This window comes from Crinia signifera, chromosome 7 (genome assembly GCF_055691185.1).
Source record: "Crinia signifera chromosome 7, ASM5569118v1, whole genome shotgun sequence".
Taxonomy (NCBI): domain Eukaryota; kingdom Metazoa; phylum Chordata; class Amphibia; order Anura; family Myobatrachidae; genus Crinia; species Crinia signifera.
The window spans coordinates 191,963,981-191,981,647 of NC_139223.1; the positions used below are offsets into that span (position 1 = coordinate 191,963,981).

The 17,667-nt window shown below is 45.2% G+C and overlaps 1 protein-coding gene across 2 annotated transcripts in view; it reads left to right on the forward strand.

Annotated features, from left to right (window-relative positions):
• Positions 1–4,498: 4,498 nt before the first annotated feature.
• Positions 4,499–17,667, forward strand: part of CHN1 (chimerin 1) — an 89,854-nt gene continuing 76,685 nt past the window's right edge. Inside the window, exons 1-2 of one of the 2 annotated variants that reach the window (XM_083154745.1) lie at positions 4,499–4,655; positions 4,928–5,015. In XM_083154745.1, the coding sequence (XP_083010871.1) occupies positions 4,991–5,015 (25 nt within the window). In that variant the 5' untranslated portion in view covers positions 4,499–4,655; positions 4,928–4,990. Of the gene's footprint in view, positions 4,656–4,684; positions 5,016–17,667 lie in introns of those variants that run through there. The other variant, XM_083154746.1, reaches the window with a different exon arrangement.

Here is a 17,667-nt window from a genome sequence, read left to right on the forward strand (position 1 = left end):
TGGTACCTGGTACCCACCTCCCCCCCCTGCCCTGGTACCTCAATCCCTCTGGGCAGCGGGGCAGTGCAGTAGGCAGCGGCATGCCAGGGCTTCTAGTCGGCAGGTCCCCCACTGATACATGAAAGCATCACGCAGGAGCATGATTCAGGAGGAGGCTGCAGCTGGTGCACAGACATCGGGGGCACTGGGACCGGATCGGTCAGGTCCATGCTCAGGAGGAGAAAGCAGAGGAAGCGGGTCCATAAAGAGATTGTCATTTCATCGGCGGGGGTCCCTGCCGCGAATGGGAAATAGCGTGCCCGAAAATTACATATGCGCATGCCCGGATCCCCAGTGCCCCCGCTGTCTGTGCACCAGTTGCAGCCTCCTCCTGCATCAAACTCCTGCATGATGCTTTCATGCATCAGTCTGGGACCTGCGGACTAGGAGGCCTGGAATGCCCGCTGCCTACTCTGCCTACCATGCTGCCCCGCTGCCCGGATGGATCGCTGCCAGGTACCAGGGGAGGGGGGGGGTTGCGGGGGAGGCCAGGACAGGTACCTGGGGAGGGGGAAGACTAGTGTGGGATCTTAAATACCGTTTCAGAGCCATTCTCACTGCATAAAAAAAAGCTCTGAAACGTGTAGGACTCTGCTTTTTAAACGTTTTGAAGTACCGGTTATCTTTAACAAGTGCAGTGTGAAAGGGGTATAACAGTAATGAAATCAAGGGTGACATTCTATGGGATGAGAGTTTTTCGCACGTCAGTTTTTCGCCCATTATCGCACTTTTTTTAAATCGCATTTTTGCCTTGGATTCGCATATTTAATGAGGTGCGTGTTCCGGCAAGAAAAGTGCGATTGAGTGTGATAATGGGCGAATTTTCGGCATGAAAATGTGCGATTTTTAGGCATGAAAATGTGCGAATTTGAGCTTATGTGCGATTTTGGGTTTGTATAAAAAATAAAATTGCATGGGGTCCCCCCTCCTGAGCATAACCAGCCCCAGGCTCATTGAGCCGGACCTGGTTCCAAAAATACGGGGGACAAAAAGCGTAGGGGTCCCCCGTATTTCTGAAACCAGCCCTGGACTCTTGGACCGGTCCTGGTTCCAAAAATATGGGGGACAAAAAATCTGGGGGTCCCCCGTATTTTGAAACCAGCACTGGGCTCCAACAGCCCGCAGTGTCATGCCACAGCCAGGGGACACTTTTTACATAAGGTCCCCCGGCCGTACCATGAGCACCGTGGCTGGTCAGCCTTGGACGGGGTACCTGGAGGAGTGGGGACCCCCCCAATAAAGGGGTCCCCCCTCCCAGTCTTCACCCGTCCAGGGCTGAAGCCCGGGGCTGTCACCGGCATCCCTGGCCAGTGGACGCCGGCCTGATGGGGTTAAATCTTTCAATCCTAACATTGCTTTATACAGGAGGACTACAAGTACCAGCAGACCTCCCCCGCAGGCTGGGACTTGGAGAACCACAAGTCCCAGCATGCGGGGCATTAATGGGCCCGCTGGGACTTGTAGTCCACCTGTAAAAAGAATGTTAAAATAAAATACACACATAGAAAAATAAAACTTTATTACATACACACACACACACACACACATCTCACTTTTACACCCACATACTCACCGATCCAGGATCCAGCGCTGGTCTCCCTTCTGCAGAGCCGGCTACCCCCGCACTGACAGCGGGGACAACCGGCTTTCTCCGATGCAGCTAACAGCTTCTGTCACGCTGTCCCAGCGCAACACAGGCTGAGAGCGTGATTGGGCGATGCGTCTCCATGGAGACACATAAGCCGAAGACGCTCTCAGCCTCTGTTGCGATTTGTATACTTTTCAATGGGAAAACATCTGGATGCGAGTTCTGGCGAAAGTTAAAATCGCACTTTGTAAAAGTGCGATTTCGCTGCAAAATCAGCGATTTTTGCCATTTTTTCGCATCTCATTAAATATGCAAAAACGGGATTTCGGCCGTTTTTTGCGCAAATTTCGCCAAATAACACAAATCTCATCCCATAGAATGTCACCCCAAGTGTGGTGTTGTTCCCTCTTCATCTGTTTCCCAGATTGTCGATCTTTTTCCCAAATCATCAATCAAGGCAAATTGACCCTTGGGTTTTTTTTTTTTAAATTCTAAGTGAAATTCCCCAAAATCGGCTTCGAGCTGGACACCACCGGGTCCAGAGGTACCTTGTTAGCGAATTGGCAGCTCTGAGTGCCACGGTGTCTCTGCAATGCGACAGACATGCACACACACTCTTCAACTTATTATACAGAGAAGAAGATAAGACCAACAGTATTTAGGGCTACAGTATATTTGACTTCTTTGTATAAAAGCCCTATTATGAGAACAGTTGTTTAATGGATTAGTTACATAACTTCAAGTATGTCAAAATCTATAATGATATCATTACTTTGACTACTGTACAGCTATAACACACAATAAGCATCAATATAAGCAGGGTGTTTGAGAGCTGAATGGGGCCTGGGTACTGGTGGAGTGGCCAAAACGGGAAGGTGTGACTGAGCCTCCCCCAAAAGGAAAAAAAAGGTACTTGTTTAGTTTCACGGCGGTACTTCCCAGCAGATTGCATCGTATGCAAATCACATGCAAATCGCATGCAAATATCACACGCGATTTGCATACAATTTGCATGCGATTTGTATACTATTTGATCCGCGATGCGATTTAGCACACCTCCACTATCCACGTCAGCCCGATGAGTGGCGAGCGCAGCGAGCCCCGTCGAGGGGATGCGGTAAGTGTCCTCCCGACCTGTTCATACCCCCACTATATATGTCGGCGTGGAGTTGATTTTATAAAGTGTGGCGAGCCCGAAGCGTGGAGAGCGCAGCGTGCCCCGCGAGGGGACGCGAAAAACGAGCCCGAAGCATGGCGAGCGCAGCAAGCCCTGCAAGGGGACATGGATTACTTGACATGTATTCCGCGGCCCCTCGCCACGCTTCGGACTCGGAGGCTCGCTATAAAACCAACTCCAATGTGGATAGTGTGGGTGCGGACAGGTCGGGAGTATGCATACCGCGTCCCCTCGCGGGGCACACTGCGCTTTCCACGCTTCGGGCTGACGTGGATAGTGGGGGTGTGTTAAATCGCATCGCAGATCGAATCGTATGCAAATCGTATGTAAAAATCGCATACGATTTACATACTATCTGCTGGGAAGTGCCGCCTTGAAACTAAACAAGTACGGAAGAAAAAAATTCCAAAAGACTATTTTTTAGCCTTCGATTGTTGTTTAATATAGCCTGTGTTGTGACACCTCTCTGTAGAACTTTATTCATTTGGTCGTAGTAATTTTTTTTTTTCACACTTCTCATATAATTTGTACTTTCATAATTTAAGTGACTATTTAGATACTTGAAAGAACTTTGAATGTAATGATCATTAACACAGAACAGTTAGAAATAATAGGCAGAACAAAGAGGGCATATTATATTAGGGATGGAGATCACCATCGATGGTAGGGGTGTATATAGTACTGTACTTAACATACATGCAGGGATCCTTCTATTTCCACCATGGCCTTCTCTCCTCATGTGCTTTTTCTTCTCTTAATATATACGGAGGCAGGGAGGAGGTGAATGGATGCCTGTGTGCGGCGTCTATTCACCTTGGGGGCTAGGGGGGTGCACGAAGGCTAGGTGCAGCCCAACAGCTTACCGCACGGTGAAGACATTGCGGGGGTCCCGGTTGGTGGATTTCCCGGCACTCAGAGATGATGTCGGGGCAGCCGCCGGGGTAAATGGCAACAAACGCCGGGTTGCACCGATTTTGTTGTAAAAGGGGTATTAAATGTCATACCCCTGATTGAACTATCTTTGTTTATCATGTATTTGCCCTTAATTGCCTTGTACTGTAATTCAGGGTTGCCCTCATTGAGGCTGCCATCTCTGGGAGTGGGCAGCCAACTTCAGGAGGTAGGGGGTGAGGCCGACGTCCGTGCTGCAAAAGGAGGTGGAGCTTGGGCGTGACTATACAAATAAATATGCGAGCAGGACTGGCAATTACGATTGCTTCGTCATGGTCATGCCCACTGCTGTGTAATCTTGGTATTACAGGCATTGCACAGCGGGGGCAGGGCTACAATGATGCAATTCACCGAGGGGGAGGGGGGTTGCGGGGGGCGGACCCATCCGGGAGGTTAGGCGATTATGCTCTAAGTCTGGTTTCTTGTTTTTGCTCACTTATGTATTGAAAGGCGCTGCAGAACCCGTTTGGCGCCAATAAACGATGATGATGATAATAATAATATCAATAAATGTTCTACATCCTAAGTCTGTGCAAAGGTAACTAGCAAAGGAAGTCTCTAGGTTGCCTGGGTCAGGGTGTACTGTGACACTGCCATATATTTAGTGAATACAATGCACACAGCTGTCTAATCTGTAGCATGAGTGTGATTACAGTTTAGGTGAGGGGAAGGGACATTATTATCACATGAGAGGACCGTTCGGGACACAGGGAAACAGGCATCAGCAACAGCAGCAGCCGCGAGGATTTCCTGTTGTCAGGGCAACGCCGGCCGCCGCCAGCCTGCCCGCCGCCGCCTGTGTCTGAGGAGGAGGTGAGGCCGGTCATGTGGGGGGAGCAAGATGGCGGCCAGGAGCCTAAGGGATGCGGCGTGACTGCCACCCAGGTCCATCCATTCAGAGTGAGTCCCCTCCGTGCCAGCCAGTCACCGGCCCCTACTGCGCTCCGTTCCCTCTCTTTTCCTTTATGCAGCCCACGGCTGCTGTATGTCAGGCAGAGAGCCCCCCTCCCGCCTACCTTTCCCCTGCATAATACATTGCACCCTCCCCATCTCCACACAACCCTCCCTCTTCCCAGCCAGGGCATCCTCCACCTGGGCATCATCCTCCACTTGGGCATCCTCCACCCGGTCACCCAGCTGCTCACCCTCCCCTATAACTTTATCCTTTGCAGTGATTTGCAGTGCAGGCTGCAGGAGACATCGGGCTGTGCGGGGTGCAGCTGGCACACACCAACATGAGCATGGCATTGACATTATTTGGTGAGTACATGGCAAATTCTGCACTTTCTGCCCATCTGATCTTCTTTACCATCACCCTTCTGTTTCATTCTACCCTGTGTGCATCCTGATCTATTGTGTCCTCTCCAGGCACAGCCTATGGGCGTGTGCTCCTCACTGTGTATCTTCCTTGTAAACATCTGATCGTGCCTAGCAGTGTCCCCATGTCTATTCTGTCCCCAAGCATTGCCTTTATACTCATTACCAGTTTATTCTGTGCATGCATACTAGTAGCACCAGTCACATTATTGCATTACATAATACATATATATATACTTGTGATGAGTCCAGTTTAGGGCTAAGGAGGAAACTCTATCTGTCTTGCCTTCTGGCATGATGAATGGGATTCCATTTAGAGTTTAAAGATCAATGTCCTGGCAGATGTTCCCCGCAATATGGACGCATCGGAGAGTTAACCCTTTAATTGCAGTTGTCTAGTGTTTGTAAACAATGTATGCCGTGTGTTGTTGTGCCGTGCTGTGATAGAGGGGAGTTCATTGATATATTAACATGGGTACACACTATGTGATTTGCAGTAACGATATGCCCACTAACAATGTCGTTAATGACATCATTGAGCAAATTGTTCAGTGTGTACTCACTATCTCGTTAATGACACGCGCTCCTGCGGATTGTTAAAGATCACTTTGATTGTCTGAGTCCAATTTGACAATGTCGTCAGTGTCTTCATATTCGGCGTGTAACCTGTGGATCAATTGCTTAGTGTGTACGGGGCATAACAATAAAAAGCAGATTTCTTTTTGTGACAAAAGGTTAAAAAATATTCTCCTGATGCTGTTTTTGTGTATGGAATGCCAAATATAGAACATCAAGAAGAAAAAAACAGGTTATTATATTTTTTTTCTGTTTATAAATATAAATAAATATATATACACAGTGGGAACGGTGTGGCACTCATGGTGAATAGAAACTACAATAGTCGCTTAGTAATATCAATGTTTCATTCTTAATTGAATTTCATCAGGATATATAATACAAACATGAAATATATCTCACCTTATATCCCCACCACACTCGTACATATGGCTCCATTGGCGCCGGGTCCTGGAGAAGGCGCCTCTCTATGACCTCATCACGTCAGAGACCGTCATCCAGATGACCTGTTGCCATATATATATATATATATATAGAGAGAGAGAGAGAGAAATTCTACAGGTATATAATATAGGGCCGTATTCAATGCAGCCGGCGAGGGGGTTAAATGGCAGAGATCACCGGAAACAAGCTATCCTCGCCGTTTAACCCCGTGCCGGCCGCTCACCCTATTCTACGTTCCGGGGGAATCCTCGCTGTCATGGGAAGGTGAGGATTCCCTCAAACAGAGATGCTTGCGGCTAATACAGGGAGCTCGCTGCATTTAGCCACAAGCCTCACTGTTTTAGCGGCCGCACATGCAGTTTCCCCGTTGCTACAAAACCCTAGCGAGGGGGAAAGGCGTGAGCATGGGGTCAGTTGAATACTGACCGCAAACAGCACTACTCGCTGTCACAGCTCACAAAAATCATTGAATACACCCCATAGTCTCTTACCTTTATTAGGAAAGGGCAATGATTTTATGCACTGATATCTATAAATAACTAGTCATGTGACCGGACACCGCTTGTTGCTAAACAGCTTCTAATACCTACTGAATATTCCGATAACATGTCCTATGATCAGACTCAATGCTTCACTTGCAAATGCTGACAGGTGATGAGGATGGGAAACAGCCGTCTCATTGACAAGACAGACAGGATATTTTTTGCAGTGCGCTAGTGTTTTTTTTTTTTCAGATTGATTTTGCAAGGTAACGTCATTGTTGAATTTAAGTTGCAGGTAATCTTTAAAATAAATATTTGGGGAAAAATTGGATTTTGGTACACGAAACAGGTTGGATTTGAAATCCTGGCAGTCACAATCCCACAGGTTAGGATGCCAATAGTTGCATCCGGAAGGTCAAAAGCCTGACTGATCCCTGTAAGTATTTTAACCCTACCCCATTCCCTAACCTTACTCTTCTCCCATCCCCGCAACCTAACCCTCCACCTAGTGCTTATCCCTGACCCCAGTCTGGATTGTTGTTGTCCGATGTTGATATTCTGAGTGCTAGGATCCTGACCGCACCCCCTGTGAAAGTCCCAGTTAGCCCTGACACTGTTTAAGCATTCCCTAATAGTAAAACTAGGAGGGCATGCTGACATTTGTAGTTTCAAAACAGCTGGGGAGCCACAGGTTAGCCAGATATTTGTCTTTACCTTCATGAATGTCACTGGCTTATGGCATGTTTTTTTAAGGAAAAGCCCCCTCTTGTTATCTGATAGCATTACTTATTTTCTCATATACCCCTTTCACATCCCTAAGCTGGGTTGGACCCGGCATCTCCATTCTGGGTCCGGCGCTTCTATATTAAACCCAGGTCACCCATTATACAGAGGATGACCTAGTTTGAACCCTTCTTCAGGCTTACCTACTTTTACAGTCTCGGGACACTTTCAGAAGCACTTTGAGGGGCAGGTCTTGACCTCAACGTCATCGACCCCCCCACCCGCCCCTGTACTGCAAATACTTAGATTCAAGGCTTTTTCAAGAAGAGAATGGGGCTACAATGACAGGAGTTGGCTCATTTTAGCTCTCCCTCCTACCCAGAAAGCGTTGAAATGCGTTATTTAAACACAGGGGGGCTTGTGTTGGCGGCCCACCATTCTGGGAGGATAGGCAACCATGCCCTTCTTAGAACTCATGTCGAATTGCCGGATTGTTTAACCTGGGTTATAAGCTTTGATGCTTTCACACTGCAGCTCCACCCGGGTCGACCCGTCATCAACTCTGTAATTACCTGGGTCCATGGTGCGGTGTTAAAGGGGTATTTATGTCAATTTCAGATGAACCCAAATTTACAAGGCCAGGAAGAGTGTTTGTTTAATGTAAGTATTGCACATTATAGTAATGTGTATTTCAAGGTAGTACCTTGAAGAATTATACAAAGCCCTTTAAAAATGTTTCTGTAGATTGTATTTTAGTTGTGGAACAACTTGGAACCCTGGTTTTATTTTAAATTTTAAAATTTAAAATTTGTCATTTTCTATATGAATGCCTTCATTTCGATCCGAAGCAAACTTTTTTTTTTAGTTCTGTATGGAATCTATGTATAAATACCGTCAGAACATTTCCACAAGTGAGACCTTACAGACCAGACCCCCTGTGCATTGTACAGGTCCTGGCGTAGAAGGAATTGCGTGCAGGTCTAGTTTGTCCAGATCTACCAATTAGTGAGAGATTTACTGGTCTGTTATTACAACTCCTTTCATCTTTTCTGCAACGCTTATTAGAGCTATACTCAATTAATCCTCCAGCACAAAATATACCACTTGTGTTTGCAGGAGAGAGCACAGACCTTGGTTATAGTCATTTACAGGAATTAGTATTGGAATATTACATACAGTATTTGTACAGAAGATGGAGAGAATAGGTGGTAGGGAGATGCACATTACAAGCATCTTACATTCAACAATGTTGTTTCAAGTCAATGCAGTAATTCCTTTTATGTATAGTGTTACACAGCTGTGCAAAGGATATTGAATTCTTCACATTGGTCTCTGCTCTGTTGTTGAGTCCGATGAAATATGGCTCTCATAATGTTGGGGGGGGGGGGGGGGGGGTGGCGGGGGGACTGTAGTTATTGTCTGTAGCTGGCACTTTGTGTATTGGGTAATTTCACCATGGAAGAGGAGTTGGAAGAAGGTTGTGGTGGGGGACACATTACAAAGTGGAGGGACTTTAGAATCGCACAACTGATGAAATGTGATTATTATTACCAGTTATTTATATAGCGCACATATTCCGCAGCGCTTTACAGAGCGTAGCTCAGGGCTGGGCAATTGCGGCCCTCCAGATGTTAAGGAACTACACATCCCAGGATGCTTTGCATTAGTTTTGCTATGTGGCCATGCTGAAACTGAAGCAAGGCATGCTGGGATGTGTAGTTCCTTAACATCTGGAGGGCCGCAATTGCCCAGGCCTGGCGTAGCTGAACATTCACATCAGTCCCTGCCCCAGTGGAGCTTACAGTCTATATTCCCTACCACATATACACACATTTATTCTAGGGTTAATTTTGTTGGGATCCAATTAACCTACCAGTATATTTTTGGATTGTGGGAGTACCCAGATGAAACCCACGCAAGCACAGGGAAAATATACAAACTCCACAGAGTTAAGGTCATGGTGGGAATCAAACCCATGACCTCAGTGCTGTGAGGCAGCAACACTAATTGTTATACCATAATGATTTGCTCTGAATCCCTCTTCGCTGTCTGTGGGCTGTAGTTCAGAGTACACATTGCATGCAGTAGTGCTGCTATTCCCTGATATAATGCAGCCAGCAGGGATGTCAGTAGAACTTTGTGGGCCCCATAGCAAATAGAACCACTCCCCCTAGCCTTTGTCACTACAGTGTCCCTTAGGAGGGCAAGAGAGGGGAGTGAGAGAGAAAGAGGGTTTCATGGGAAAAGAAGGAATGAGAGAGGCGGTCAGGAAGAAAGGGATGAGAGGGGACAGAGGGAGGGATTGGAGGTGGTAGGGAGGAGCAAAAGAGAAAGAGGGAAGGCTGCAAACGGGATCGGGAGAGTGTGTTACGTTCTAGGATTCTGCTGCTGCCTGACACTTGTGATGCTTTCAGACCGCAAAACTGTCTTCGACCAGGTATTTTAAAACGTTTCTAAAAATGGGTCTGCCAGCTAATACCCCTTTCACACCGCATGTCTTTAAACAGTATTTCAGTGCAGTTTTTGTCCCTAAACGGTATTTCAGTGGAGTTTTTGTCCCTAAACGGTATTTCAGTGGAGTTTTTGTCCTTAAACGGTATTTCAGTGCAGTTTTTGTCCTTAAACGGTATTTCAGTGCAGTTTTTGTCCTTAAACGGTATTTCAATGCAGTTTTTGTTCCTTCACAACACTGAACCCGTTTTAACCCATAGAAAACAGTGGATGAAGAAAAACAGTCTGAAACGGATAGGACCCTGCTTTAGTACCGTTTAGAAATACCAGTTCAATAGAACCGGTAAATTCACTTTCAGACTACACAAATTACCATTTTAAAACGGTAAAAAACTGGCAAAATAACTGGTAAAAAGTGTGGTCTGAAAGGGGCATTGGTTACACACACAATCAGAGGCGGTAGAGGCTAAGACAGTAGAACATTTTAAACATGCTTGGGATAGGCATATGAATATCCTTACAAAGAAATAAGGATCAAAAAGGGTTGAGATTACTTAAAGGATAAAAAAGGGGCCGACTAGATGGGCCAAATGGTTCTTATCTGCCGTCAAATTCTGATTCAAATTCTATGTTAAGTTGCCAAATGTGATTCTGAGCCTTTTACAGGGTACCTGGATGTAATGTACGATGTACAGTAAACTGGAGAGATCAGGAGTTGCATTTAGATATAGACATTGCCAAGGTTGTGTTATTTTGGGTCAATGCCACAAACTGTGGGGATGGCTTGATTTTCTTATTTTAAATTGTGTCATTGTGTTATGACATTGCAGTCGTATTACAATAAGCAACCTAGATTTAGAAGAACGTATTAATTGTTTGATAAGCCACATCGGTTGCTCCACGGTCTATAAAGTTTGGCGTACCGCGCACTTTGTTTTGTGAGTGCGTGTTTTCTTCACTACTATTCAGTTTAGTTTCTTCCCATTTCCTTAGTATTTCCTTTTCTGCACTCTGGTTACACAACACGGGAAGGGTGAGTGAAAGTTTTCAGGCTGCATTGAATTGACAGGAAGGGACTGTACTGATCCCGCTAAAATATAAGCAGCCCTAAACCGATGATAGGAGGTTATATAATCTGGTGTTAAATCAGATTATTTCCGTTTATTCTCTGCTATGATCTGTGTTTGTGCTGGATTAGGATTTATTTAAATTATTGGGCAAGTATTTCATTGTAACTTTAATAAATGGGAAACTGTTTTGGTGGAAATGCTTTAATAAACAGTCTGTAATTTTTTTGACAACAGAGAATATTTGTACATTCACATCAGTCCCTGCCCCAGTGGAGTTTACAATCTATATTCCCTTCCACATATACACGCGCACATACATACAGACAGACATTCTAGGGTTAATTTAGTTGGGAGCCAATTAACCTACCAGCATTTTTTGGGATTGTGGGAGGAAACCGGAGCACCCGGAGGAAACCCACGCAAGCACGGGGAGAATATACAAACGCCGCACATATAGCCCTATGATAAATTATTATGTTCAGTACAATCATTTCATAATTAATGTTTTTTCTAGGACACTGGAAATGTCAAAGCCGATGCAGTTCCTCTCTCCTGACTGGGGTGTCACTCAATGCTTTGGGTGCATCTGGTCTGTATCTCAACACTGATATACAGATCAGTATGTGCTAGAAGCTTCACAGCAGAAAGCGTCGCCCCAGGCAGAAAAGAGGAACTGCATGGGTTTTGAAAGATGCAGGGTGCTAGAATGAACAATCCCTGGCCATTTTTGCTCCACTCGACAGATACTTGACAGGCGTGATTCAACATTTAGCCTGTCGAGTGCCTTGAATTCGTCAATCCGCGGCCATTACCGACCTAACAGATCCGACTTGTGTTAAAGTCGGATCTGTTTTGTCAGAATCCGCCTCCAATTCTGTCGGAAGTGGCAGCATTTAATGGGCGGAGGCCGCTATTTCTATCGGCGGAAATAGCGGCCAAGATTAAATACCCTCCATGTATGTGACTGGCTTTAGTTTGGTGAAACTTGGTCAAGCTTCCTAATCAAAGTTGCACATCTTTTTGGCCAGCATTTAGGATGAGTCTTGATTCCTACCTATGAGCATATTTTGGGGAGAATTCAATTAGCTGCAGTAAATGACCACTAATTGATCCACAGGGGGTAATTCAATTATCCCCAATAGCCAGCATTATTAGGGATCTTGGGGTGATCCTAGACTACTAGCCATTTAGCGAGTTCGGCAGGTCCTGATGTTTTGGGGACTGCACACAGGCTGTTAGGCGCATGTGCAGCTCCCCTTTCGAATGGCTTTGGGGACTCTCATAGTTTTCAAGCCGTTCGCAAGCAATGGGGGGGGGGGGGGACGGAGGCAAATGGCAGTGGGGACAGGGACTGCGCATGGGAATGCCTTGCATTTTATGGGCGTCCCCACAAAAACACTGGGCATTCCCATGGCGTGATGGGCAGGATGATGTCTGCAAGGGGTGAGTGGCTGACCTCACAAGACATCAGCCGCATGCCCCGTCTTCTTCCCGGTGCTCGCAAAAAAAAAATATTTTCCACTGACTTTTATTTGCGGAGCCAGGAGGAGAAATCATTAGATGGACCCATCACTGCCAGCACTATTTATTTACCAATTGATACAGAAAGGAGCAGATTAACAGCTCGTGGTGGGGAAAGTCCATCTGGATTACAGTACATAATTTAATTAACAATTGGGGAGGGTGTAAGTTCCTGTGACACCGTTCTTATAGCCGTACTAGTAAGCCCGCTCGAAGCAAAAGCTTCAAAAGCCAATCTGCTACCTTCTGTGTTTGTGCATGTATGAGAAATAGATGTAGTTTCACTCTCTGCCAGCAGATGGCAGTGTTTCGGAGACTCACGGACACTAGCCATATATATAGATGATAGTACCAGTATGAGGTTTCTGATGTCATATGTCATTTTCAGGTGCCCTAGGCACCTGAATGCAGCACTAGGTGGTGGACGTAGCCACACTCACACTGATGAATATTCCAGGCTGCCTTCCAACAGCAGGCATGTCCAAACAATGGCCCTCTAGCTGTTGTGTAACTACAAGTCCCATCATGCCTTGCCACAGTTTTGCTATTAGGGAATGCTAAAACTATGGCAAGGTATGCTGGGATGTGTAGTTTCACAACAGCTGGAGGGCCACAGTATGGACATGCCTGTATTACAGGGATGTAGACAGGTAAGGAGTACATGAGAGAGTACACATATGTAAATATAAGCACATGTTTAGTTATGTGTTAACTGCTTCATGCTTAGTTGTGTATAAGTGACAGGTCCGCTTGAATGAAAAACATAACAGCTTTGTGTGTCTGTTGTGTTTGGTAATTGATTGTGTGATGTCCCTGTTCTATTTCTGCCCTCTGGAGATTCCCTTATAAAGAAACCTTTAGGTGAGGGTTGTGCAAGGTCAGAGCTGCTGAACGTTCAGACTCGCCGTCTGCAGATTAAATCACTGATACAGCCAGTTATGCTGCTGTCCTACTGTCTGTGTGTGCAGCTGGGGCTACTCCTTCTGTGTGTAGTTTAATGCTGCTCTCATACAGCTTCAGTCCAAAGTGTAGCTGTTATTTAATTTAAAGCATTTTTTTTTTTCTAATTCCATTTTATTCTTGGGTTTTATACTTTCCACAGACGCAGACGTGTCCATATTTGATTAGGTTAAAGACAATGTCTCATGATGTCATCGGCAGAAAGAGAATATCTTGTGATCTGTATTTCACTTAGTGGACTGCGGCCAAAAGCTGAGTTAAAATGTCCGTGTTCTCTGCTTTTCCTCGCTCATATGAAGGGAGTTTCCTGGAACATATGAAGTGTTTGTTTTGCATTTTCTGATTATTTGACTTTAATTTCTTGCATTGTGTGTGCCTTCCTAAACATTGTACCAAGAGGAAATCCAGATGTCCTGATGATATCTCCAAATATTTCTTTCCTTAAAAATATCAAATAATATTACAGGGTTACTTATAAAGTGGTTATATAAACCACTGCTCCAGCTTGCCGATCTAACCACAAGAACCAAAATGAAGGATCGTAATTGTCTACAAAGCCCGTTTGTTGTTGGTACCAGGCTGGATCTTCACAATTGATTTAATTCATTAGTCATTCTGTTTATGGGGGGTCGTGGCAAAGAGGAGCTGATAGATACTCCACACCTGGTGGCCCTGTGGGAGGCCTCCAAATCCAGCTGTGGTCCCTAAGCCCCATACCAGTGGTCTCCAACCTGCAGCTCGCAAGCACAATTTGGGTAGCTCATCCAGCTGCAGTACTGCTTAGAAAGGAGGAAGGGATCCAGTGTCAGTGTCCTTCCGCACTGGAAGTAAGCGGGAAGATAAATTGAAGTCTGCGGGATGGAGAGGGATCCACAGAAGAGCCTCCATGCGGCAGGCGGTGGTCAGATTAACGTGTTGGGCCAAGGGCTGGAAGTCAGTCAGATAGGTGCGCAAACCAGGAGGTTTCATTTTTCTTGAGTAGCTCACACATCAATTAAGGTTGGCCACCACTGCACTAGACAATTCACTCTGGGAGCTGTATCATTAATGCAGTGTTCATTCTAGCACCCTGCACCTTTCAAAACCCATGCAGGACCTCTTCCCTGCCTGGGGTGTCGCTCTCTGCTGTGTTGCTTGTAGCGCAATGTGGTCTGCATATCAGTGCTGAAATACAGACCACACTGTGCTAAAAGCACCACAGCAGTGAGCGACACCACAGGCAGAGAATGGGAACTGCACATGTCTTGGAAGATAACGAAATTGTTGGAGCTCCGGCCGAAATTGATAATCTCGCATACACATTGAACAGTATCGGTCATTAAGCTCTCACGAGCAGGGCCCTCTCTCCTTATGTGCCTTTCTTAGAATAAATAAACCTCTGCCACCCTGATAATTGCTTCAGTGTCCTGTCCCCTGGTGCAACTATCCGTATTAACCATGTACTTATCCTAAACTGTCTTGTGCTGTAATTTGTTATGTGTTTTTGATTATAACTATTCTCTGTAAAGCGCTGCGGAATCTGTGTGTGCTATATAAGAAACTGTTAATAAATAAATAAATAAATTATATCATTCAGTGAAATCATCCAGTTCCCGTTGTTTACATACATCGTTGACAATGTTGTTCAACATTGAGCATGCAATGGGGAGGCGCCTTGTTAATAATCTTGAGCGTACACATTTACCGATATTATAAAATATATCGCTTAGAGGGGAAATATGAGCTATATCATATATAATATTGCTAATTGTGTATGGGGCTTTAGCCCCGCCTCACAGACCCCTCCAGCCGATAGCTGAATCAATGAGCTGCTAGAAGGTCTGATCATTGGGATACAGACTTTGGGTCAACATGCATTAGTTTGACAGTCAATAGATTGACCACTATTGGTTCACAGGCATGAGGTCAACAACATGGACAATACTGTAGTTCTACTTTGCCCTGGTTGACAGATGAAAAGGTTTGACATGAGTTTTTCAAAAATGTTCTAATTTTTTTTTAACTTTTCCACCTTACCATCCACGTGGACTACGATGAGAAATGGTATTTAAAAAAAAAGTATAATATAATCATGTTGACTTTACCTTTTGGGGCCACTGTCGACCTAATTACTGTTGACCCTATAATGCCCTTCCTGCAGAGTGAATTCAGGAAGGGCAGAGCCATAAAAGCTAATGTCTTCACTGGAGGGCTGAGTAATAACCGCTGCCCACCGTTTGGCTTCTAGTCCCTGGATTTCATTTTGAGCTTAAGGAAACAGCCAGATCCTAGAGCAAATCTTTGGGGAACCGTGATGTGTGGTGAGGTCAATGGTTGGCGAGCTGCTGGCTAGTATCAGAGTCAGATAGACAGACAGTCAGACACACACACACGTGTGACTTGGAGAGTTCTGGCTATAAAAATGTTTAGAAGAATACAAAAATTATATGTTCTAAATATCTTCTTTGTATTATTTTAATAATTTTTCTAGTCAAGGCTATGGGTATAGTGGAGTATGTACGGTCATGCTCTGCCCCCCTGACTGCATGTCGCTGCCGGGAAGTACAGATCTAGCTATTGGATCTCTCACATAGACTTCCGCCTAGGGCAGTGGTAGCCAACTCCAGTCCTCGAGAGCTACCAACAGTTCACGGTTTCCTCACCTCGCAGCTACACAGGTGCAGTCATTACTGACTAAGATGCACAGGTGGAGATAATTACTCTGAGCATCTTCTCCATGGCAGCTTGTGGACAGTCTGAGGAACACCCCCCCCCCCCCCCCCCCAGTGGATGTGTGTAAAGAGGCAGATTCTCCACAAGAAAACGGCTGCAGATTGTCGAAAAACAGCCGTGAATCAACAGGTGTTAGGTCGACAGGGTTGGAAGGCCAGCACAAGCATTAGGTCAACAATTGGAACGTCGACATGAGGTTTTTTTTACATTTTTTGGAGCCAACATGTGCCAACAGGGGGTATTTCATGCACTACCATCCACTACGGTTGGTGGGACAATAAAATAGTGTGCCGAGCCCAGCGAGGCACCTTGACTGAAGCATGGCCAGCGCACGCGGTATACTTTGACGGTGTCCATGTCGACATTCAGGATAAATAAACGGGAAAAACCACATGTCAACATTTTGATTGTCGACCTGCCAACACTGTCGACCTTAGCCAAGTCGATCTATTTCATGTGTCAACCTAAGCATGTCACCCTTCAGTGGTCAACACAATACATGTCATCCCAGAGACCCATACTTCTTTGCTTGCTGTATAAATCTGGCACAGAATTAGACCAGCAGGTAAATGCTACTGGAAACCGTGGCCTCTATTTAAATCAATGGCACCTTTCAATTGTGTAGCAAACAGATCTTATTGGCAGTTAATATGTGTCTTGTTGCCCATAGCAACCAATCAAATTTGACTATCATTTCACTACTGCATTCTAGAAAAATGATAGAATCTGGTTGCATTGGCAACATCACCTCTTTCCAAGCTTTTGTAAATTTACCCTGAGTCCAAGGTGAAGAAATTAATCAATTACTTTTAATGGTTTTTACTGCATCAGTAACATAGTACAATGTTTAGTTTATACTATCTTACAAATGTTTCCACTATACTGTTGCAGCGAAATAGGCAAAAATGGACTTGGTTCACTTTAACCCTGAACACTACAAAGAATAACTCTTAGTTTTGCTCAGCACAAATGCTGTATTAGATTTTAACCACTAGATGGCAGCGTGGTCAGAGTAGTTGACTCATATGATTGATTCTGCTGATATGTATAATTTTAATTTGTGATGCAACATAGAGGCTCAATACCGCTAGTGGATTTAAATTGGCTTTACACACTTTTTAAACTATTGTAAATACTATCTCTATAATATCATGTTTGCACTAAAAGTAATATGTTTATAAAATTGTTGGTAGGTAGGCAGGCACACGTGCGCTGTTTATGCAGCCATTTACATTTGGTGGGGGTAACAGATTGGTTTGCAAAGCACACTCCTTCTTTTATGGACAAAACCATGTGCATTGCAGGTGGGGCAGATGTAACATGTGCAGAGAGAGTTACATTTGGGTGGGTTATTTCGTTTCTCTGCTGGGTAAATGCTGGCTGCTTTATTTTTACACTGCAATTCAGATTTCTGTTTGAACATACCCCACCCAACTCTAACTCTCTCTACACATGTTACATCTGCCCCACCAGCATGGTTTTGCTCATTAGAGAGAGATTTTGCTTTTGCCAGTCAACCTGAATTAAGCCCTTGGCGTGGTCCAACCTGAATTAGGCCCTTGGTGTGGTCCAACCTGAATTCTGCCCTTGGCGTGGTCCAACCTGAATTCTGCCCTTGGCGTGGTCCAACCTGAATTCTGCCCTTGGCGTGGTCCA